Source organism: Dendrobates tinctorius, unplaced genomic scaffold (assembly GCF_039654945.1).
Source record: "Dendrobates tinctorius isolate UK_male_01 unplaced genomic scaffold, ASM3965494v1 ptg000129l, whole genome shotgun sequence".
In the NCBI taxonomy this organism is placed as follows: Eukaryota; Metazoa; Chordata; class Amphibia; order Anura; family Dendrobatidae; genus Dendrobates; species Dendrobates tinctorius.
This window is the reverse complement of record NW_027361797.1, coordinates 406,094-429,453: the sequence shown is the minus strand read 5'-3', so window position 1 is coordinate 429,453 and position 23,360 is coordinate 406,094. Positions and strand designations below refer to the sequence as shown.

The following is a 23,360-nucleotide window of genomic DNA, read 5'->3' as shown; positions in this document are numbered from 1 at the left end:
CCAAAATAGCATAAATAAAAACGTCAGCTCAGGGCGCAAAAAATACAATTTCTCCCAGCCCCATATCCTGAATATCAAAAAGGTCTCGGAAAATGGCAACACTATCAAAGTTATATATTTTTTGGTTTTTCCAAAATTCCAAAAAATTTTTTTGTACTGACACTACTCACTTTTTGCTAAATCTTCCCATTAAATCCTACATGGAATTTCAGCAGAAATTTTTACTTTTTGGAAAAAAACTCATAAAGTCAGGTTTTCGATGTAATTCAGATTTTTATTGTAACATCAGACCCTTTCCACTTTGCAATGAACTATTTGTCAGACTGATACTGACCCGCTGGTTCATCTGTACTTGGAGCACAGAGTAACAGAGACGGAAGCCAGGAACTTATCCCATGCAGCATGGGCAGCTGGAGTGAAGTCATCGGGAAAATGAATGGCCAGGACCACCAGGATGTTGTGACAGAGGAGCTAAAAGAGAACACACAATATTAAAGGTAATATTTAGAAATAAAAAAAAAACTCTATTTCTGTGAATAGACCATTTGGAATAGTACAACTCCATATACTATATATGCTAGTATGAAATATACCTCTCAATTTGTCACATGTGTATAAATCATTAGTGACACAAATTACATAAAAGAATAGAACTGAGATATAAGGCACAGCTATCACTAATAGCACAGAGCTGTGCATCATAAGTAATGAAAGGGATACAGAGACGAAGAGCTCACTCCAGTGTCACAGCCCCTTCAATCAGCTGATTCAAGTAGTAGGAGAACAGGAGTAGTGATCTGTCCTGCTGAAGTTATAATCAAGAAATCCAGAAGATGTTGTACAGGATTGATCATGCAGTCGATTCTCAATAGGTTTCGAAGTTGGACCAACTTTGTCAAGAGTACCACTGTATTTCTCCTGATGAAGAAGTTGGTACAACTTCGAAACGCATTAATAAACTGCATGGTCAATCCTGCACAACGTCTTCTGGATATCTTGATTATAATAGCATCAGCAGGATAGAGCAGCACCACTCCCATCCTCCTACTATGGCCAGGGTCAGACTTGCGAGAAACTCGGACGAGTCTTGCACCTCAATAGCCGTCACTGCCGCTGTCACTCGGGACCAGCGTGTGTGGCTGCATGTATTTCTATGCAGCTGAACGCTCTGGTCCATGTGCTGTGCAGTGCCAGGTATTGAGGTGCGAGACTCGTGCGAGTTTCTCTCAAGTCTGACCTCGGCCTCCTTGTTTCACACGGCGGAGCGGGATCTCCCGACCTGAGGGTACGGCAGGAGCAGTCAATCGACGATTCCTCAATTATGTGTTATACAACCCCTATGTGTGCAGTTACCATACCGCACACCTAATCAATTTTGTCCTCTGGATAAAACCCTATTGCTCTTGGTGTTCCGCTGTCTCTCAGTCAGTTGATTGGCAAAGGTACCCACTCCTTTAACTTGATAATGGTAGACTATACTAATGGTCATGCACGAAGAATAAGATCATGTTTTCAAAATGCTAGTAGGCCTCTATATTGCTTTTTCATATTTTTTATGACACCCTCAGCTCAAAACATCTACCTAATGTGCTGCGGGCTGATGGACACATATGCACAAGTTCACACCACCAGGAATGAGTAGCGTATACTGCTATTGTGTAGACCCCACAATGACATTTAGCAGCTGCCTCTTCTCCCCAGCACTGAACACAGTAGGTGCATGTGATCTGAGCTTTGTACAGAAGTCGTTTTCATCCTGAAAAGTCAGTAAAATAATATCTCACGTCAAAGTTTCCGGGATCCACTCTCAGATGGAATGCATGCAGGTCACTCAGGTGGCTGAGGGCATTATCCAAGTCATCCAGATGATGGCTAGCTAAGCCAATGGCATTAAGGATCTTGGATCCTTGTTGCTTCAGATCAGCAGATCCAGCTTCCAGGTTGAACTTGCTAAAGTATATCTTCGTCGAGGGGCAACTCTTGAAAAGTCTGTAAAATACAATTTGCTAATGATGAATCGTATCGTAGAAAAATCACTTTAAATAGTGTCATCTGTAAAAGGTAAACCTATATTAACGGGCTGGTCAAAAAAAAAATTGAGTTATTTCTTAGCCAAAGGATACGGGATAACGTCCGATCACTGGGAATCCAACCACTAGCACCTCCAGTAATCCATCCATTATCCAATCCATTATCCTTGGGTTGGGGATAACTTGATTTTTTTATAATGATCCTTTAACTATATAAACTACATTTCTAAGTTAGTAGAAGCTTACATAAAACTTGGCATTTAAAAAAAAAACTACTAAAATATTATAAAAGTCTACGTGTGCCCACCGCACATGACTTAAATACAATTGCAGTGTAATAGTAACAGGCTCTGAATCAGATTCTTACAGTAAATAGGGGCTTGATCACACATGGCAGACAAGGCGTGCACCCTAACCCATCCATGATATTACCAACAAATATGGCAACCACATTGACTTGTTCTATTGTAAGAAGATACATTTAGCAGTTGAAAAAAAGACTTGCGTCCTTAAAATTTAGCCAGATGATGGGAGACATCACAGACATAGGCAACAAAAGTCTGGTAAGTAAGCTCTAATTCCTCAATAAAGCTGGGGTCACACTTGCGTGTGCAATGCGAGAAACTAAAGCTGGATTCACACATTCTTAATATAAGGTCCATAATCGAGCCCCAATAACCAGCCCAAGCGAGGGTCTCCTGACCTGAACTAACTACCAAAAATCAAGCAAGTAGTTTAGCTCACACTTGGACATGGACCATATATGAATAAACTGTGAATCCAGCCTTTTAGGGGATAGTCTGATAGCTGTATAACTCAGATGAAGATCGCAGCGCAATGCCTGGACTGGCCGTAGGCTCTACTGACCCCAACGTGACTGCTGCATAGAAATACAAGGTGTCACACTCCTCTCAGGAGTTCCACTGGCCAGTCCAAGCATTGCATTGCGATTTTCATCCGATTTATACAGCCGTCTGACTCTCCTCTTATACACGCAATGGCATAAGCCATTATATGTATAAAATAGCAAATTGCCCCTTTATCTAAAAGGATGTGCGGCTTCAATAATAATAATCACCTATTCCAAACATACTATAGCATTACTGTATGTAATGGCTACTGATAGCAATAAAAGTTTTTTTCTGCATATATCTATATAGATATATTAAAAAAACAATATATTTTACTTGACATTGCTGTTGTGTGTATGTATGCTCTGCATTTTTAAGGCACTAGGAAAACAAAAAGAATCAAAAAGCCCACCTGTTCATGGCTTCAGCCCCCAGAGCTTCAACATGGCCAGAAACTTTCCCCCAGATACTGGCAATGCATTCCCTCTCTTTAGCGTTGAATGGCATCGTTCCTGGATCCCCTGGGTGCGGTCAATATAAAACACTGATGTTTGAAAATTATTAATGAAATTCTAGTTTCTTCGGGTTTAAATATGTATGGGCAGGTCCCTTGAGCCATCACTGGTCACTAAACGTCTCCACCCAATTTATTAACATCTGCTTATCAAATGTTCTTAAAATAATCATTACTGGGTGTGCTGGTGATCCAGACTTCACCACATGATGACATTTCATCTTCAATTGCCATATTACTGCTCATAAGACTAACCGCAGCTAAAATCATAAGGTGCACTCAGAAACCTACATTAGCGCTATGTTATAGGTTTTCTAGTTATATATTGAGCCATCCGCCGCGAAACACATTTTATACAAAGCGTTGTAAAACATTTTAAGGGGCAAGTTAAATGTCTGAGATTAGTATATAATAATATTTTAGCACATAGAATGGGGGAACAAAGGGTTACAGTTAATAAATAACATTTAGCTTTACATCAGCAGCATTTTTTAAATAACTTTTTTTGAAAGGATGTTAGAAGGGTTAAAAGTTTAGCTGCAATTTTTAATTTTTTCAACAAAATTGACAAAACCTTTATTTTTAGGGACCACTTCACTTTTGAAGTCACTTTTCAGGGTCTATACGTTAGTAAATATGAAAAAAAAGATCCCAATCTATAATATGCACCCCTCAATGTATTCCAAATCATATTTAGTAAAATTGCATTAATTCCTGTGAAGCATCTAAAGGAATAACAAACTGGAAGAAAGAAATAAAAAATATATTTTTTTTTAACTAAAATGTTCTTTTAGCCCGACATTTTTCATTTTCACGTGGGTAAAAGGAGAAAATGGACAACACAATTTGTTCTGCAGTTTCTCCTGAGTATGATTGAGTGTAAACTTGGCTGGAATAGATTCAGATACAATGTTACATTTGTAAAGCCCCAAGGGGCCAAAACAGCAGAAATACCCCCCAAGAAGTGATCCCATTTTGGAAACTACAACCTTGTAGGAATTCATCATGGTGTATGATGAGCATCTTGAATTCACTGTTGCTGTACTGAATTTTAGAATATTGAAAATGAATTGTTAAGTTTTTTCCATGAAAATGTAGCTTTAGTCCCAAATTTTTCATTTTGACAATGCTGACAGAAAAAAAATGAACTCCATGATGTGTTACGCAAACTCTTGACTAAGCCATTATCACATATGTGATCACAAACTAATTTTGAGCAAATGGAAGGCGTGCTATTTGACTTTTGGAGAGCAATTCTTACTAGAAAAAAAAAATTGTGGACTCCATGTCAACTTTCCCCTGCAAGTGACCTCATGTAAGAAACTACACCTCTGGAGGAATTCATTAATTTAGGGAAGCCATGAGCATGTTAACCCCACAAGTGATTCACGGAATTGAATAACATTGGTCTGTGGAAATGCTAAATTACATTTTCTCAAATAAAATGTTGTTTTAGCCCCAAGTTTTTAATGATCAAAAGGGATACTAGGAGAATATAGACCAAAAACGTGTTACACAAATACTTCTGAGCTCTCCAATACCCCACATGGGGCCCAAAGGAAAGATCAGAAGGAGCATATAGGAATACTTTTGGTGGTCATGTCACAGCAGACTCCATTTTACAAACTACACCTCTCAATTAATCTCTCGGTGCCGTGATCATATTGACAACACTGCTGTGTCACAGAATTTTATGCCATTGGGCGGTGACTTGTGATAAGCGAGTATACTCATTGCTTGGGTTTTCCCGAGCATGCTCAGGTGTCCTCCAGTTATTTTGGCATGCTCCGAGATTTAGTTTGTGTCGACGCAGCTGCATGATTTGTGACTTGTAGACAGGCTGAATACATGTGGAAATTCCCTAACAAACAGGCATTCCTCACATATATTCAGGCTGTCCAGCAGCCGCAAATCATGCAGTTGCGTCAACACAAACTAAATTATTATTATTATTATTTATTTATATAGCGCCATTAATTCCATGGTGCTGTACATGAGAAGGGGTTACATACAAAGTTATAAACTAAATCTCCGAGCACGCCAAAATACTCGGGAGGACACCCGTGCATGCTCGGGAAAACCCAAGCAACCAGTATACTTGCTCATCACTAGCAGTGACAAAAAAAAATAATTACATTTTTACCACACAAATTTTGGTTTAGCCCCAGATTTTCTATTCTCATAAGGTCAAATAGGCGAAAATAGCCTCATAATTTATTACACAATTTCACCTGATGGTGGCAATACCTTATATGTGGCTCTACACTACTGTTTGGTCACGCGGTAGAGCTTGGGAGGGAAAAAATTGCAATTTGACTTTTGTAGAGCATATTTTCCTAGAATAGACTGCAGAGCCCTTAAGTGCCAGAACAGCAACCCCTTCAGCCAAGTGACCTCATTATGGAAATTACACCCCTCTGGGAATTAATCTCCAGGTTTTGTGAAGATTTTGACTGACATGTGTTTTAGAGATTCAAATCAAAAAATGTATGTTGCTCAGTGAAAATTGCAAATATGCCATTGTAGTGCCCATACACTGTAGTGCCCGTACATTGTACATGGCTCGTGCTACTGACGACACGCACCCTGTAAATTAAGTGGGCTCTCCTTGGTAGACTAATGCCAAACATATGGTTGCTTACTGTGGTTTAGACATAGACTATGCAATATGATACTTTGTCTGCATGTGTAATTGAATTTATCAAGAATTTTGCTAATGTCCATTCTCGAGTTTTTCTCCCTCATTGCCAGGTCCAGATTCGGTGCCTGGTATGCACGTCCTGAAGTCAGGAGACTGCTGAGTGTTGGTGAAAAAAACATCTGTAAAGAGAAGCACTCGATCCCAGATCCAATCGCCCTTCTCCAAGTGCTGACGCCACCGACCTGGAGAGAAAAACCCCGCCTGGATCCACGCATCGCATTGCAGGAAAAGGCCTTCATACCAGAAGATACACCTGAGCTGGAATGATGCTGTGGATGACCTCCCTGACTGAATAAATTACCTACCTGACGGAGAATACACATGCACTGACTGCATAGACTGCTAGCTAAGAGACTTTGATTACATTGCACCACACCCCCTTTAGGGACAGATCTCCTGACCGCCCATTTGCAAAAGTCTGTACAGAGGAGGATGTATGCACTAGGCATATGTCAGTCCACTGGCAGCATAGAAGAGTTGCAGCGCTTTGGGCCAGGAGCAGGGTTTTAGGGCAAGTGATATCTAAGGGGGGATTGTTATGGAAATATATATGTATATGTATTTCATATAGATCTCACTTGCCTGCTATAGGCTATATACTCCATATACTGCTATATACTTATGTACTCTTATATATTCTTATATGCACATAGATACATATTCACAGTTTGAACCTTGTAACTAGTTGGTAGAAATGACCTACTGCCCCCCCATGAGATAGTCTGGGGAGCAGATGGTATTTTATGATAGCATTGTCTTGTGATATTTGTCCCAGACATAGAAAGAGGAAGTTTAGGCCAGATGTGCCAGCCGATATCAGAACATTGCTGATATTGTAAGACAAAGAGCAGTATATCATCTGATGCTTAAGTCACCTTAGGTCGACGCCCATATATGTTTATGCATTAAAACTGACCAATTAGCTAAGAAGTAAAGCCTCTATGTTAATGAGTAGCCACACCTTTCTGTACAACTGATAAAACCAAGTATATTCAATAAACTTCCAGAGTTTTTGCTGGGAGGTATTGCTGCCAACCAAGTCTGGCGTCTTTCCTTCTTTGAGCGCTCAATAAGACTCTGTCTAATTAGGACAGGCCACAGTATGCACAGGGGTAAATCTACCCAAATCAAAAGTAAATCCATCCACAACAGCAGTAACATTGAAAAGTCGTGCTGTGTTTAACGGGGGGGTAGGTGGCGCCCCTGAGGGTTCAGTCGCCACAGAGGTACTGCACCTCTACCTGAGGTGTGGTACTCCACCATTCAGGTAAGGTGGAGACACCTGACCACACTCCACCACCTGCATCCTACACAACATAGTAGTGTAGCAAAGCACCCTTTGGTGGCTCCCTGCTTGGAACACGAAGAGTGCTGGGAGGTGGGTGGAGCTTAGTTTGCACAAAAAGATTGGGAAGAGTTTAGGATTGAGGGAGTCTGACTCAGTCAGTCAGTCAGTGAGGCTGACGGGGTCGGAAGGAGAGAGAAGATCCCCGGAGAGAGATGGACGAGGGAAGTGCTGCAGCGGACCTCAGTGACCTGGGTCTGCTGGCACAGGAAAGAGACATAGATGGAAAGCCTGACTCTTTATAAGAAAGATAGATTTGAACGGAACGTAAGGAGAAGATTAGGGTTAGAGCAGAACCCTTCCCAAGTTCACAGCGCAAGGCCAGGGTCCGGTCCCCGAGGTTGTATGGATACTAAAGGTCCTGCAGCAGACATCGGAGGAATAGAAGTTGTCACCACTTTATTCCCATACAAGACTTGGGGGCACAACAGCAACGTGAGTGAGCCGGGACTTAGTAGCAAGGAGTCCCCGAAGCAGGCTACAGCTGTCTGCCGTACAAGTAGAGTTCATAGGAACATCTGACAGGAGGAACTCCAGTGTAACTCAGTACTGAGTACTTCACTATAGGCGCAAAAGGGAGACGTTCAGAAAAGGCACATATGTTGGCGGAGTGTTGGAACGGAGTACTTCATCTTGCCTGGAAGTTGGCTGAACTCCTGACCTGGAGGACACGGCACGGATGCGGGCACCTGTATGCACAACAGACTGTGAGTAAAGCTTTGGAACTACATGCCCTGGTGTCCTCCGCTTATTCCTGCGCCAACACCCTCAGCACTGCTACATCTCTGTGCCTGACACTGCACCATCTATGTCTCTCCCCTATCTCTGCCGTGGGACTACTGCCCTACGTGTGGAGGGCCACAACATCATTGCTGCACTACATCATCTGTCCCAGAGGATCTGCTCGCTGCATCGGCTTAACACCTTTCTTGCCGAACACCACAGGTGGCGTCACAAATCATTCAATGAACATTTCTGCTACTTACAATGGGCGCCCAGGGCCATGGACTGGGTCATAGCTGCCGTGACAACAACCCCCCTCGTGGAGATCCGCGGGCCTGGTAACAAGTACCCCACCAGCCCAGGGTGGGTGACCCAACTTGGCGTCACGAACAGGATAACGAAGCCCGGTACCACCGGGTTCTGTGTGCCGAAGATTTATTGGACTTAACTGCTGAGAATGTGCAAAATAACCAAATTGATAGACTGTAAAATGGACTCTCAAAATGGCCGCCGACGCGGTGAAGAAGGGCATGATAACATGGGTGGTCCTAAGAAAAGAGCGCGGACTGTTCTGGGCCTCCCCTGCCTTAACGTCTATGCTACAGCAACATGGCCCACCCCCAGAGCGGTTCGTATACTGGCTTGGTATGGAGGAGTAGGAAGAAGACGCCACCCCCAGAGGGAGGGGCGAGGTCCGGTGACGGGAAAGAAGCCCGAGAAGGAAGAAGAACTCCAGGACGCCATGATGGAAGAAGGAAGGAGGCCCGAAGAGTGCGAGGAGGTTGAGCAGAACTTCCCCGGCGCAGAAGCTGAAGGTTCCGACCCTGCTTCCAAAATGGACTGCCAGCAGCTGATGGATGAGATTGACCAGCTGACACACCGCCTGCGGCTGAGACAAGAGGCCCTCTGGGCCCTAAACCTGTGGCGCACTCATGAGGGGCCTATATCTCCGGTACCCCCACCGCCGGTACCCGCCGTCGCTGCTACAGTTCTTCCCCAGGCAGCACCTGTGGAGACCGCGGCTGTTGAGACACCACCGTGTTATGAAAGGGTAGCCGAGGAGGAAATAAAAAACAGCAAGCTAAGACTCAGAAAACCAAAGAGGTTGGTAACTATGCAGACTGCAGACCTCAGATCCTAACACGCAACTAGCAGCAGTCGTGGAGCGTTCCTACGGTGGTCCTAGATGCCTCGTCACAACCGGAGAACTAAATAAGCCTTAAGCAGGAAAAGAGGAAAACTAACTGCCCCAGAGCAGACCCCAAAGGAGAGACAGCCCCCCACATGTATTGACGGTGAAGCAAGATGAAAACACAAACAAAGGCAGGAAAATAGGCTGAGCAAATGATGGGGCCAAACTAACTAGAAAGGACAGGAAAGGAAAGACACTGTGTGCAGTCTGCCAAAAAACCCTACAAAATGTCCAACACAACTGATAGCAAAATTAACCCTGAAGTCACTAGACTTCTCCCACTATATCAGCACTCTGAAATATTCTGAGACAGAGCAAAAAGAGACCAATCTAATAAGGGACAAAAAAAGGCAATTTGGCACATAAGAGTGGAAATTCAGCCCAGCCCAGCCGGTCTGGCTGACCCCACAAAAAAACTGAAAAGACCAACGAGAGCAAGTGTGAACATTAGCAAAAAACAAACTTATCTTGAGAAGACTGGAACAGAGCTGAGTCCTAGACCTGAGAAGCAGACTGAATCACCAGCAACAGGATAGGGCGTTGGCTGTCTTATATCCAGTCGAATACTCCAGAGATCCAATCGTTATCTTCCTCACCAGGTGGCAGATCACTACCACTTAAACCAACCTCACTACCTCCTGTCACCACCAGAGGGAGAACGGAAGGGGAACTCTCAACTGGTGGAGCAGAAAATGAGCTCATAACACCACCGGCCGCGTCTGTCACCACCTCCACGCTGCCACCGCTGCTGGGCACTGCCTGTCTGGAGGAGTTATCGGAGGGCCTGGGAGCTGAAGCTACGCTCCTGCTTGGACCTAGTGCGGCTGCGCAGGTCCCACCGGAGACCCCTGCGGACCCGGAGCTGCCATGTGCTCCACCACCATCTCCAACCTTGGACCAGGCAGCCTCTGTCACCACCGCTGCCACCAGTAGCCGTCCAGAGCCTGCACCGGAGCCGATATCACCATGCCAGGAGGCTCCACGTATGACCGCCGCCCCTGCACCCGGGAAGGCCTCGGGGCGCACAGCTGTTGCAGCGTCCGAGCAGGTCGTGCTAGACCTGGTCTGGGACCGGGACTCGAGTCCTTTGGGGGGAACACCTGAACCCCTAGCAGTGGTGCCCCTGTCCACGGTGGGTAGAGGCCGATCCTGGGAGGAGGAGGAGACAAAGGCCAGATGCCAAGTGACCATCCACCAGCTGGCAGCCAAGCAGAGAGAACGGGAACAGCGGAGACTGGCAGTGCTAGTCCCTGACCTGGACCGGAAGCAGAAGGTCCGTGCTGGTCACTATGGTCCCCGGGACTCAGCAGGATGGGGTCAGGTCCTGAATGTCAACCATGAGCGGGGGCTTGGTTTCATCTCAGACCCCCAGAGGATCTCTGACCTCTTCTTCAGCAGGAGGGACGTGGAATCTCACCTCCGGAGGGGACACCCTGCTCGTGATCTGAAAGCGGGAGAATACGTCACTTTCACCCGGCATGAGGGGCTATGGGGCTGGTATGCTATGAACGTGCACCGAATTCCGGAGGATTTTATATCGGCTTATAAGAAAGAAAAAGCCTATGCTCCCCCGGCAGGAATACCTCCCACAGTGGTAATCATACCTGCCAAAGCACAGCAAACCACCTCCACTCCATTGCAGCACCCCATTTTACATGTTGTTACCCCTGCTACACCACAGGCAGCAGTTACCCCAGTTGCCACTTCATCGTATGTTACCCCACAAGCAGGAAGAGGATGTCCACAAGTTCTCCCCTGGAAGCAGCTCAAGAAGCCAGCTTCTATCACCCCAGGAGGGAACCAATATTAAAGAACATGTCCAAACTAACTAACTGTTAACCAGGAGGGTATTGGCACCGTTGTGCCCCATTGTTTACAATTATGTTCCAGTTTTTGCCTTGTTGCATTGGCAGCATTTTTACTGAACTGCAGTGATCATGAACTTGGAGTGAATCACAAACTTTCTTGAATATAGTTGCGCCTCTTTAGGTGCCCATTCTTGGTGTTACGTAGGCTTTCTAAGAGTGAAGACTACCTCAACCTGGAGCATTGCTCCAACTTAAGGACACTGCAAGAAATACCGGCTGAGAGCGGTGTCCAGAACTTACAAGAATCGTGATGTCTTAATGTGAAGAGTTATATAATGTGTCTTATGAGAGTATTCATAGTTATAGAATAGCTTTTATATAAAGTTTAAACTGATAGTAATGACTAGTGTATCTGATTAGGAGTAAAGAGATGAAAATTTAAATAAAGAATATTCAGGTGACGAACCAGGTACCAGCGGTTGTCACTTATGGTTAAGAAGTGGAAATGTGGAATGTGATAAAGGGTATTGAATAAAACTTTAAAATAAGCTAATGCAATAAATCATAGTTAGTTAAGTGGTTTGCAACCTTCAAGAGTGAGTGCCTCCCACATTGGGAAGTTTAGATAAGAATTGTTTATCAGCATACCAAAAATTTTTGTATGTTCCTTTGCTTATCTAACTTTGTTCTCTTGCAGCCCGCGGACGTGCTGTGTTTAACGGGGGGTAGGTGGCGCCCCTGAGGGTTCAGTCGCCACAGAGGTACTGCACCTCTTCCTGAGGTGTGGTACCCCACCATTCGGGTAAGGTCGAGACACCTGACCACACCTGCATCCCACACAACATAGTAGTGTAGCAAAGCACCCTTTGGTGGCTCCCTGCTTGGAACATGAAGAGTGCTGGGAGGTGGGTGGAGCTTAGTTTGCACAAAAAGATTGGGAAGAGTTTAGGATTGAGGGAGTCTGACTCAGTCAGTCAGTCAGTGAGGCTGACGGGGTCGGAAGGAGAGAGAAGATCCCCGGAGAGGGATGGACGAGGGAAGTGCTGCAGCGGACCTCAGTGACCTGGGTCTGCTGGCACAGGAAAGAGACATAGATGGAAAGCCTGACTCTTTATAAGAAAGATAGATTTGAACGGAACGTAAGGAGAAGAGGAGGACTGAGGATTAGGGTTAGAGCAGAACCCTTCCCAAGTTCACAGCGCAAGGCCAGGGTCCAGTCCCCGAGGATGTATGGATACTAATGGTCCTGCAGCAGACACCGGAGGAATAGAAGTTGTCACCACTTTACTCCCACACAAGACTTGGGGGCACAACAGCAACGTGAGTGAGCCGGGACTTAGTAGCAAGGAGTCCCCGAAGCAGGCTACAGCTGTCTGCTGTACAAGTAGAGTTCATAGGAACATCTGACAGGAGGAACTCCAGTGTAACTAAATACTGAGTACTTCACTATAGGCGCAAAAGGGAGACGTTCAGAAAAGGCACATATGTTGGCGGAGTGTTGGAACGGAGTACTTCATCTTGCCTGGAAGTTGGCTGAACTCCTGACCCGGAGGACACGGCACCGATGCGGGCACCTGTATGCACAACAGACTGTGAGTAAAGCTTTGGAACTACATGCCCTGGTGTCCTCCGCTTATTCCTGCGCCAACACCCTCAGCACTGCTACATCTCTGTGCCTGACACTGCACCATCTACGTCTCTCCCCTATCTCTTCACCTACACTGCCGTGGGACTACTGCCCTACCTGTGGAGGGCCACAACATCATTGCTGCACTACACCATCTGTCCCAGAGGATCTGCTCGCAGCGTCGGCTTAACACCTTTCTTGCCGAACACCACAGGTGGCGTCACAAATCATTCAATGAACATTTCTGCTATTTACAATGGGCGCCCAGGGCCACGGACTGGGTCATAGCTGCCGTGACAACAACCCCCCTGGTGGAGATCCGCGGGCCCGGTAACGAGTACCCCACCAGCCCTGGGTGGGCGACCCACATGCGGCCTCTGATAGGCCAGTGGCCATTTCACCTCACTGCTATGTGATGTTGGTGCATGGCCTGTCACAGAGCAGAGTGCCCTGTTACAGCTGCAAGGGCGTTCATCTTGATGTGCGTTGTCGCCAGGGTCGGTTTCAGGCTTTTGTGGGTGCAGGGTAAAGAGTCTCAGTGGGCCCCTTTAACACATACTACAATTCATGACACACAGATAAATATAGGTATACAGCCAAAAATTTCATTTACTTCTTACATTACATGAGTGATATCTAATGTAAATTCTACTGTAAGGGGGTGAAACGGAAGAAGAGCCCAAAGAAGGTTACCTTCCCTGCTCCGTGTCCGGAACCACCTAGCAGGGCAGCAGGGTTACCGGGGGGAAGACTTTCTGCCCTGGACCGACTGGACCATGTGACTGTGAGGGGAGAGAAGGGGAGGTTTACCGGAAGCTGTGCAGGCAGATGGCGCAAAAGCAGAGGACGCCAGAGACAGAGGAGAGCGCGCCAGAGAAAAAGCAGGCTGCAGCACCGCGCTCCCAGAGAGAGAACTCCCGTCAGAGGACTGGGACTACAGTACGAGACATACTGAACGCTGTATGTGAGTACGTGGACTCGGTAGCCTCCGTGACCATAGGAGACTTCCCCCCTGACAGTGCAGAGACAGTGACCTGAGCGCGCAGCCCCTGTGCCCGCATTGACAGGCCGGAGCCCCTGAGTGTGGCAGAGAGATTTCCCAGTGTGAGCAGCTTCATCCCTGAGGTCCCAGCTTCATCCAGAGGAGAGATTGCAGAGACTGTAACCCCTGAGGTCCCAGCTTCATCCAGAGGAGAGACTACAGAGACTGCAAGCACCGCTGTTGTCAATGCCAACAAGGGAGAGAGAGACCCTTCAATCAAGCTTTCCCCGGACTGATAAGTTATAGTAATTCCTGTTTAACCATTTCAGCGCTGCATAACTGTTTAATAGCTTTCTTAGTCTATTTTGCTGTTTATATTGTTTACTCTGACACGTTTATTTCCCCTTTGCTTCTCCCTGCGTGGAGAGTCTATTCCCTGTAAATAAACCCTTTAACTCTTGGTCTGTCTCTAATCCGTGGCGACATCCTCAGAACCAGCAACATATTACACTACAGCAGCTCAGAATTGGCGAAAACTCACAACGCACACTGCGTCTGCAGAATTATCATTTTAAACCAGACAGCATAGTCCTCCATAATGTATTATGTGCACCACATAGTCCCCCATACAGAAAAATGGGCCCCATATAATGCTCCATACAGAATAATGGACCCCATATAGCGTTTCATACAGAATAATGGGCCCCATATAATGCTCCATACAGAATAATGAGTCCCATATATAGCGCCATACAGTACAATGGACCCCATATAATGTTGCATACAGAATAATGGGCCCCATATAATGCTCCATACAAAAAAATGGCCCTATATAATGCTTCATATATAAAACTGTCCCTGTCGGTGAGTGGGCCCCCCTCCCCATTCAGACACTGTACATTGTATCACTAACATACTGGGGGAAGTTTAAAGGGAACCTGTCATATACTTTTTGTGTTTTAAACACAGGTTGTAATGTAATAAAATAGGTAAAAAGCCAAGGGGGTGAATGTTTTCGCAAATCACTGTAAATTATGTTCAACCTACAGGGTTGAACAGCTATCTATGGGGTCATTATAGTGGTTTGAAAAAACCACTATATTGTAATCCGAACGCAAATCTAACTTCATCACATGACGCATGCCCCTGAGAGAGAATGTGCGCCAAAGTGGATTTAGAAGCCCAGTGCGCCAAACTTGCTCTTAAACGGCCAACGCGCCTTAGTGATTCTTAAAGGGCCGACGCACCAAAATGAGTCTTAAAGGGCCGACGCACCAAATCGAAAGCTGAGTGACCCCGGGCTCCAAATCGTAGGCTGATCGACCATGGCCTACAAATCGGATCCAGAGTGGCCCCGCCCACCAAATCGGACTCAGAGTGGCCCCGTGCACCAAATCGTACCCAGAGTGGCCGCGCCCACCAAATCGGACCCAGAGTGGCCCTGCCCACCAAATCGGACTCAGAGTGGCCCTGCCCACCAAATCAGACCCAGTGTGGCCCCGCCCACCAAATCGGACCCAGAGTGGCCGCGCCCACCAAATCGGACCCAGAGTGGCCCTGCCCACCAAATCGGACTCAGAGTGGCCCTGCCCACCAAATCGGACCCTGAAGGGCCCTGCCCACCAAATTAAACCCAGAGTGGCTCTGCCCACCAAATCGGATCATGAGGGGCCCCGCCCACCAAATCGGACCCTGGGGGCCCCGCCCACCAAATCAGACCCAGTGTGGCCTCGCCCACCAAATCAGACCCAGTGTGGCCCCGCCCACCAAATCGGACCCAGAGTGGCCCTGCCCACCAAATCGGACCCTGAGAGGCCCAGCCCACCAATTTGGATCCTGAGGGGCCCCGCCCACCAAATCAGACCCTGAGGGGCCCCTCTCACCAATTCAGACCCTGAGGGGCCCCGCCCACCAAATCGGACCCTGAGTGGCCCCACCCACCAAATCGGACCCTGAGGGGCCCCGCCCACCAAATTAGACCTAGAGTGGCCCCGCCCACCAAATCGGACCCTGAAGGGCCCCGTCCACCATATTAGACCCAGAGTTGCCCCAACCACAAAATCGGACCCTGAGGGGCCCCGGCCACAAAATCAAACCCTGAGTGGCCCCGCCCACCAAATCAGACCCAGAGTGGCCCCGCCCATCAAATCGGACCAAGAGTGGCCCTGCCCACCAAATCGGACCCAGAGGGGCTCCGCCCACAAAATCAGACCCTAAGGGACCCCACCCACAAAATCAGACCCTAAGGGGCCCCAGCCACAAAATCGGACCCTGAGGGGCCCCAACCACAAAATCGGACCCTGAGGGGCCCCGGCCACAAAATTGGACCCTGAGGCGCCCCACCCACAGAATCGGACCCTGAGGGGCCCCGGCCACAAAATCGGACCCTGAGGGGCCCCACCCACAAAATCGGACCCTTAGGAGCCCCGGCCACAAAATCGGACCCTGAGGGGTCTCACCCACAAAATCAGGCTCTGAGGGGCCCCACCCACAAAATCGGACCCTGAGGGGCCACACCCACAAAATCAGACCCTGAGTGGCCCCGCCCACCAAATCGGACCCAGAGTGGCCCCACCCATCAAATCGGACCAAGAGTGGCCCTGCCCACCAAATCGGACCCAGAGGGGCTCCGCCCACAAAATCAGACCCTAAGGGACCCCACCCACAAAATCAGACCCTAAGGGGCCCCAGCCACAAAATTGGACCCTGAGGGGCCCCAACCACAAAATCGGACCCTGAGGGGCCCCGGCCACAAAATTGGACCCTCAGGCGCCCCACCCACAAAATCGGACCCTGAGGGGCCCCGGCCACAAAATCGGACCCTGAGGGGCCCCACCCACAAAATCGGACCCTTAGGGGCCCCGGCCACAAAATCGGACCCTGAGGGATCCCAGCCACCAATTCAAGCCCTGAGGAGCCCAGGCCACCGAATCGGATCCTGATGTGCCCCACCCACCAAATCAGACCCTGAGACCAAAGTGGCCCTTGAGAGGCACCCACAGTTAAAATGGATCCTGAGTTGAAAGTCTTGCAGGGGCAGCAGGCAAATCTCTCTTAACCCCTTTCTGACATCAGACGTAGTATCCCGTCCATGGGACCCAGGCCCCTATGCCCATGGACGGGATAGTACGTCTAGCGCGATCAGCGGCGCCCACGTGGTGAGCACCGCTGATCGCAGCCGGGTGTCAGCTGATTATCACAGCTGACACCCGGCACAATCGCCCCCGACACGTTAACCCCTTGCACACCGCGATGAAACATGATTGCGGTGTACCGGGGATTAAAGGGAAGCATCGGCAGGGAGGGGGCTCCCTCCGTGCTTCCCTGAGCCCCCCACAGCAGCGCAATGTGCAGCGCTGCTGCGGGGGGCTCCTTTCCTGCAGGCCCCCGAATCCAAGATGGTGACGGGGGCCTGCAGGGAGCTGACTTCCTCAGTGCCTGCAAAGCGCAGGCATGAGGAAGTCTGCAGCAGTGCCTGTGACAGATCGCTGATCTGTCACAGTGATCTGTGATGTGACATTTCCCATTAGGGTTAGGGTTAAGGCTAGGGTTAGGGTTAGGGCTAGGGTTAGGACTAGGGTTAGGGGTGTGTTGGGGTTCAGGTTGGAGTTAGAATTGGGGGTTTCCACTGTTTGGGCACATCAGGTGCTCTCCAAATGCAACATGGCGTCTGATCTCAATTCCAGCCAATTCTGAGTTGAAAAAGTCAAATGGTGCTCCTTCCCTTCCAAGCTCTGCCATGCGCCCAAACAGTGTTTTACCCCCACATGTAGGGTATCAGCCTACTCAGGACAAATTGCAAAACAACTTTTGGGGTCCAATTTCTCCTGTTACCCTTAGGAAATAAAAAATTGAAGGCAAAAATATAATTTTTGTGGAAAAAAATTATTTTTTTTATTTTCACGCCCGGGCGTTATAAACTTCTGTGAAGCACTTGGGGGTTCAAAGTGCTCACCACACATCTAGATAAGTTCCGTGGGGGGTCTAGTGTCCAAAATGGGGACACTTGTTGGGAGTTTCAATAGTTTAGGTTCATCAGGGGGTCTCCAAACGCATATGACACCCGCAGACCATTCCATCAAAGTCTGCATTCCAAAACGTCACTACTTCCCTTCCGAGCCCCGACGTATGTCCATACAGTAGTTTTCTCCTACGTATGGGGTGTCAGCGTACTTAGGACAAATTGGACAACAACTTTTGGGGTTCAATTTCTCCTGTTACCCTTGGGAAAATAAAAAAATTGGGGACTAATTGATCATGTTTGTGGAAAAAATACAATTTTTTTATTTTCATGTCCGGGCATTATAAACTTCTGTGAAGCCCTTGGGGGTTCAAAGTGCTCACCACACATCTAGATAAGTTCCTTAGGGGGTCTAGTTTCCAAAATCGTGTCATTTGTGGGGGGTTTCCACTGTTTAGGTACATTAGGGGCTCTCCAAAGGCAACATGACACCCGCAGACCATTCCATCAAAGTCTGCATTCCAAAACGTCACTACTTCCCTTCCGAGCCCCGACTTGTGCCCATACAGTAGTTTTCTCCCACATATGGGGTATCAGCATACTCAGGGCAAATTGGATAACACCTTTTGGGGTCCAATTTCTCCTGGTACCCTTGGGAAAATAAAAAAAAATTGTTGACTAAAAGATCATGTTTGTGGAAAAAATACAAATTTTTTATTTTCCTGCCCGGGCTTTATAAACTTCTGTGAAGCACTGGAGGGTTCAAAGTGCTCACCACACATCTAGATAAGTTCCTTGGGGGTCTAGTTTACAAAATGGTGTCATTTGTGGGGGGTTTCCACTGTTTTGGTACATCAGGGGTTTTCCAATCGCGACATGGTGTCAGATCTCCATTCCAGCCAAAAACGTCAAATGGCGCTGCTTCCCTTCCGAGCTCTGCCATGCACCCAAATAGTGGTTTACCCCCCACATGTGGGGTATCAGCGTACTCAGGACAAATTGCACAATAACTTTTAGGGTCCTGTTACCCTTGGAAAAATAAGAATTGGGGGTGAAAAGATCATTTTTGTGGAAAAAATGTGATTTATTAATTGTACGGCTGTATGTTATAAACTTCTGTGAAGCCCTTGGGGGTTCAAAGTTCTCACCACATATCTAGATATGTTCCTTAGGGGGTCTAGTTTCCAAAATGGGGTCATTTGTGGGGGGTTTCCACTGTTTAGGTACATCAGGGGCTCTCCAAATGAGACATGGCGTCCGATCTGAATTCCAGCCAATTTTGCATTGAAAAAGTCAAACGGCACTCCTTCCCTTCTGAGCTCTGCCATGCGCCGAAACAGTGGTTCCCCCCCACATATCAGGTATCAGCGTACTCAGGACAAATTGCACATTAACTTTTGCAGTCCAATTTCTCCTGTTACCCTTGGTAAAATAAAAAAAAATTGAACCTGAAGTATATTTTTTGTGAAAAAAAGTTAGATGTTCAATTTTTTAAATATTCAAAAAATTCCTGTGACGCACCTAAAGGGTTAATAAACTTCTTGAATGTGGTTTTGAGCACCTTAAGGGGTGCAGTTTTTTGAATGGTGTCACTTTTTGGTATTTTCTATCATATAGACCCCTCAAAGTGGCTTCAAATGTAATGTGGTCCGTAAAAATAAAATGGTGTTGCAAAAATGAGAAATCGCCGGTCAATTTTTAACCCTTATAACTTCCTAACAAAAAAAAATTTTGGTTCCAAAATTGTGTTGATGTAAAGTAAACATGTGGGAAATGTTACTTATCAAGTTTTTTGTGTGCCGTATCTCTGTGATTTAAGGGCATAAAAATTCAAAGTTGGAAAATTGCGAAATTTTCACAATTTTCGCCAAATTTCCGTTTTTATCACAAATAAACGCAAGTTATTTGAATGAAATTTTACCACTATCATGAAGTACAATATGTCACGAGAAAACAATGTCAGAATCACCGGGATCCATGGAAGCGTTCCAGAGTTATGACCTCATAAAAGGACAGTGGTCAGAATTGTAAAAATTGGCCCGGTCATGAACGTGCAAACCACCCTTGGGGGTGAAGGGGTTAAAGGGGCAGCCTGGGCACCATTTCAAAGCACTATCTGTACTTCCTTCAGGAAATACACATCTAGTTTAGTCTGTTATCTGTCCATGCTTAACAGAAAATCCAAAGTCAAAATGGATTTTTGTGTATTATTCAGTCTGATAGAAAATGTTTGGCATGCTTTATTAAATGCTGTATTCTGTCTTTTTTCTTAGAAGCATAGCAAGCCGCAAGCAACAGATATATATAGGATTATTCTGCAGGTAAGTAGTGTTACAATGCTGTCTGGCCGCCTTCCTGAAATTACAACTATCAGGAGAAATGCATTTTATTCCACCCAGGAGCCACTGGCTTTCAGTCATGGGGATGTGCAAAGAGCGGCTACATTTAGCGGTCATTATACTGCACGTACAGATTAACCCCATATTTTTATTTTCATATCGTGTTCAAAGTTGACAGGTTCCTTTTTACCATTCCTGGATAAGCAGTCGCCTCTCCAATTAGCCAAAGTAATTTAAATATTATGCTTCCTGAATTAAACTTAGCTTTTTCGATTAATTGCTGCAACACCTATACTAAGGGGATGATCAGAAACGTTACTAGAAGGATGATACAGTGCTATAAGGTTATGCTCACATAGACTTTTCAAGCAGAAATTGTTTCAAGAAACTCTCCTTATTTGGGCTCATACTCACTTGCGAGAGCTCTTCAAACCCTCTGTAGGAAAAAAAAAAGAAAAAAAAACTCGTTGGGGTTTGTTCCCACAACATTTCTGCTCTGTTGTCGCACCAGACAATTTTTTTCTCGGTAAAGCAGCTGTAAGAAAATGCCGGCAGTCTTTTTCCTGAAGCAGCTTCACTTTTTTTCCTGCTGTCCTTTCTTTATATTTGGCCCCATAGCTGCCCAGAAATTGAACATGACACTTGTTTTAACCGCTTGTTGGTTTCCGAACTCTTAAGTGGGTAAAAGTAGCACAAGTGGAAATATGTGAACAGCAAAGTGGGTTTTGACTTGCTGTGCGCTATGTTCATTGCTTTTGGCATTTTTTGCAGATGGAATATGCCTAAGGCCACGTTCACATGTTCAGTATTTGGTCAGTATTTTGTATCAGTATTCGTAGCCAAATCCAGGAGAGGAACAATCAGAGGAAAAGTATAATAGAAACACGTCACCACTGCTGGATTTATCACCCACTCCTGATTTTGGCTTCCAAATATTGATGTAAAATAAAAATACTGACAAATTCTGAATGTGTGAACGTGGCCTAAACAAAGACATGTGCACATACCCTAACTGAGCTTTTTTACTGAGTTTTAGGAGTGAAAAGTGAGCAGAAACTCCCAAGATTTCGAGTAGGATTTTGGAGAGTTTGTGCTCAGTTTTCCCCATAGAAATCACTACAAGGAAATGCTCCTTTTTGGGGAGTTATTAGAGGAGTTTTTCATTTCTTGTAGTTTTGATGAGTTTTTCCCTGAAGTGCTCTCTGCAGCCTCCTCACTGGATGGTGCCTAGTTTGGAGAGGTATTGCTATTATATAAAACTAGATGGAGGCCCGATGCTATCGCTTCGGGTAGAGCGGTAATGTCACAATGGGGCAGGTTTTGCAGTGTTGAGAATCTCTCCCCCCATGTGCTCACCCACCTATCGGCTCTCTCTTTCCCCATGTGCTGACTTCTCCCATCTGTGCTCTCTTCTTTGACCTGTCTACCCCATGTGATATCCCCCTTGTCTGCTGTCTCTCTCCTTCTTGTGCTGTGTTCTCCCCTCATGTGCTGTCCCATTTGAGATATCTCCCCCTGAGCTCTGTCTGTCTCACCCCTGTGCGCTTTCTCTCTCCCCCAATCTGCTGTCTTCTGACATGATGTCATGTCATCTCTTGTTTGACCTGTGTATCCCATCACTAAACAGTCAGTGCATAGAATGTCAGGAGGAATTTCTATCTAAAGGGGTTTTCCCACGAACAAAAGTTCATTTTAAAAATTGTCTGTGTCTGACCGTGTGCGGAGCATACCACATCTCCTGGGCAGGGGAGGAAGCAAAAGACAATACTGACATTACAGCAGGAGATCGCAGAGGATTCATTTTGTGAGGTAAAATATTGTTTAAAAACTGTCAGTGAAATAAAATTGTTTTTATTGTATAAAAGCGCCAAAACATAAAAAAGATATAAATGAGGTATTGCTGTAATCGTACTGACCCGAAGAATAAAACCGCTTTATCAATTTTACCACAAGCGGAATGGTGTAAACGCCCCCCCAAAAGAAATTCACGTGCCTGAAAATGGTACCAATAAAAACGTCAACTCATCCCACAAAAAATAAGACCTCACATGACTCGGTGGGTCAAAATACGCAGAAATTATAGCTCTCAAAATGTGGTGATGCAAAAACTATTTTTACAATAAAAAGCGTCTTTAAGGCTACTTTCAGACTTGCGTTATGATGTGCAGCGCAGGGCCGCCACTAAGCTCCGCCCCCCGGCTGTGCCTCCTCCGGTCAGCTCCTCCTATGGGCGCATGATGCTGCATGCGACCGGCGCACCCTATATTTAGCGTTGGGTACGCTGGCCATGTGCTGGTATGCTTTTGCCGGCGCATGCGCCCTTTTGGCGCAGTGCCGAGCGCACAAAAATGCAACACGGTGCATTTGGTGCACGTCAGCGCAGCGCCAAAAGGGCGCATGTGCCGGCAAAAGCATACCAGCCCATGGCCAGCGTATCCAACGCTAAATATAGGGTACACTGGTCGCATGCAGCGTCATGCGCCCATAGGAGGAGCTGTCCGGAGGAGGCGCGGCCGGGGGCGGAGCTTAGTGGTGGCCCTGCATGGTGCCTCATAACGCAAGTCTGAAAATAGCCTTAGCATGTGACAGCTGCCAAACATAAAACCTCCGCCACAAATAGTAAATCAAACCCCCTTTATCACCCCCTTAGTTAGGGAAAAATAATAAAATTAAAAAAATGTATTTATTTCCATTTTCCCATTAGGGTTAGGGCTAGGGTTAGGGCTGAGATTAGGGTTAGGCGTGTGTTGGGCTTAGGGTTGGAGTTAGAATTGGGCGGTTTACACTGTTTAGGCACATCAGGGGCTCTACAAACGCAACGTGGCATCTGATCTCAATTCTTGCCAATTCTGCTTTGAAAAATTCAAACAGTGCTCTTCACTTCCAAGTTCTGCCATGCGCCCAAACAGTGGTTTACCCCCACATATGGGGATCAGCCTACTCAGGACAAATTGCACAACAACTTTTGAGGTCCAATTTCTCCTGCTCCCCTTGGGAATATAAAAAATTGGGGGCAAAAATATCATTTTTGTGGAAAAAAATGATTTTTTTATTTTTGTGGCTCTGCGTTATAAACTCCTGTGAAGCACATGGGGGTTCAAAGTGCTCACCACACATCTAGATAAGTTCCTTGGGGGGGTCTAGTTTCCAAAATGGGGTCCCTTGTGGGGGGTTTCCACAGTTTAGGCTCATTAGGGGCTCTCCAAACTTGAGATGACACCCGCAGACCATTCCATCAAAGTCTGCATTCCAAAACGTCACTACTTCCCTTCCGAGTCCCAACGTAT

The 23,360-nt window shown here is 46.5% G+C and overlaps 1 protein-coding gene across 1 annotated transcript; it reads right to left on the bottom strand.

Annotated features, from left to right (window-relative positions):
- Window positions 1-253: 253 nt before the first annotated feature.
- On the bottom strand, window positions 254-3,478 carry LOC141047612 (hemoglobin subunit alpha-B-like). The gene is made up of 3 exons (XM_073542758.1): window positions 3,294-3,478; window positions 1,785-1,989; window positions 254-471 (listed from the first exon to the last, which is right to left on the bottom strand). Exons 1-3 carry the CDS (start codon window positions 3,386-3,388, stop codon window positions 343-345), a joined length of 429 nt encoding a protein of 142 aa, XP_073398859.1. The 5' UTR covers window positions 3,389-3,478; the 3' UTR covers window positions 254-342.
- Between the last annotated feature and the right edge of the window lie 19,882 nt (window positions 3,479-23,360).

Bases quoted from the DNA above. Each gene is read 5' to 3' on its own strand.
- LOC141047612 (XM_073542758.1), bottom strand. From the start codon at position 3,388: ATGCCATTCAACGCTAAAGAGAGGGAATGCATTGCCAGTATCTGGGGG. The intron at 1,990-3,293 runs GTGGGCTTTTTG...TGTATTTTACAG, and splicing joins GGGGCTGAAGCCATGAACAG to ACTTTTCAAGAGTTGCCCCT. The intron at 472-1,784 runs GTGAGATATTAT...GTTCTCTTTTAG, and splicing joins TGGATCCCGGAAACTTTGAC to CTCCTCTGTCACAACATCCT.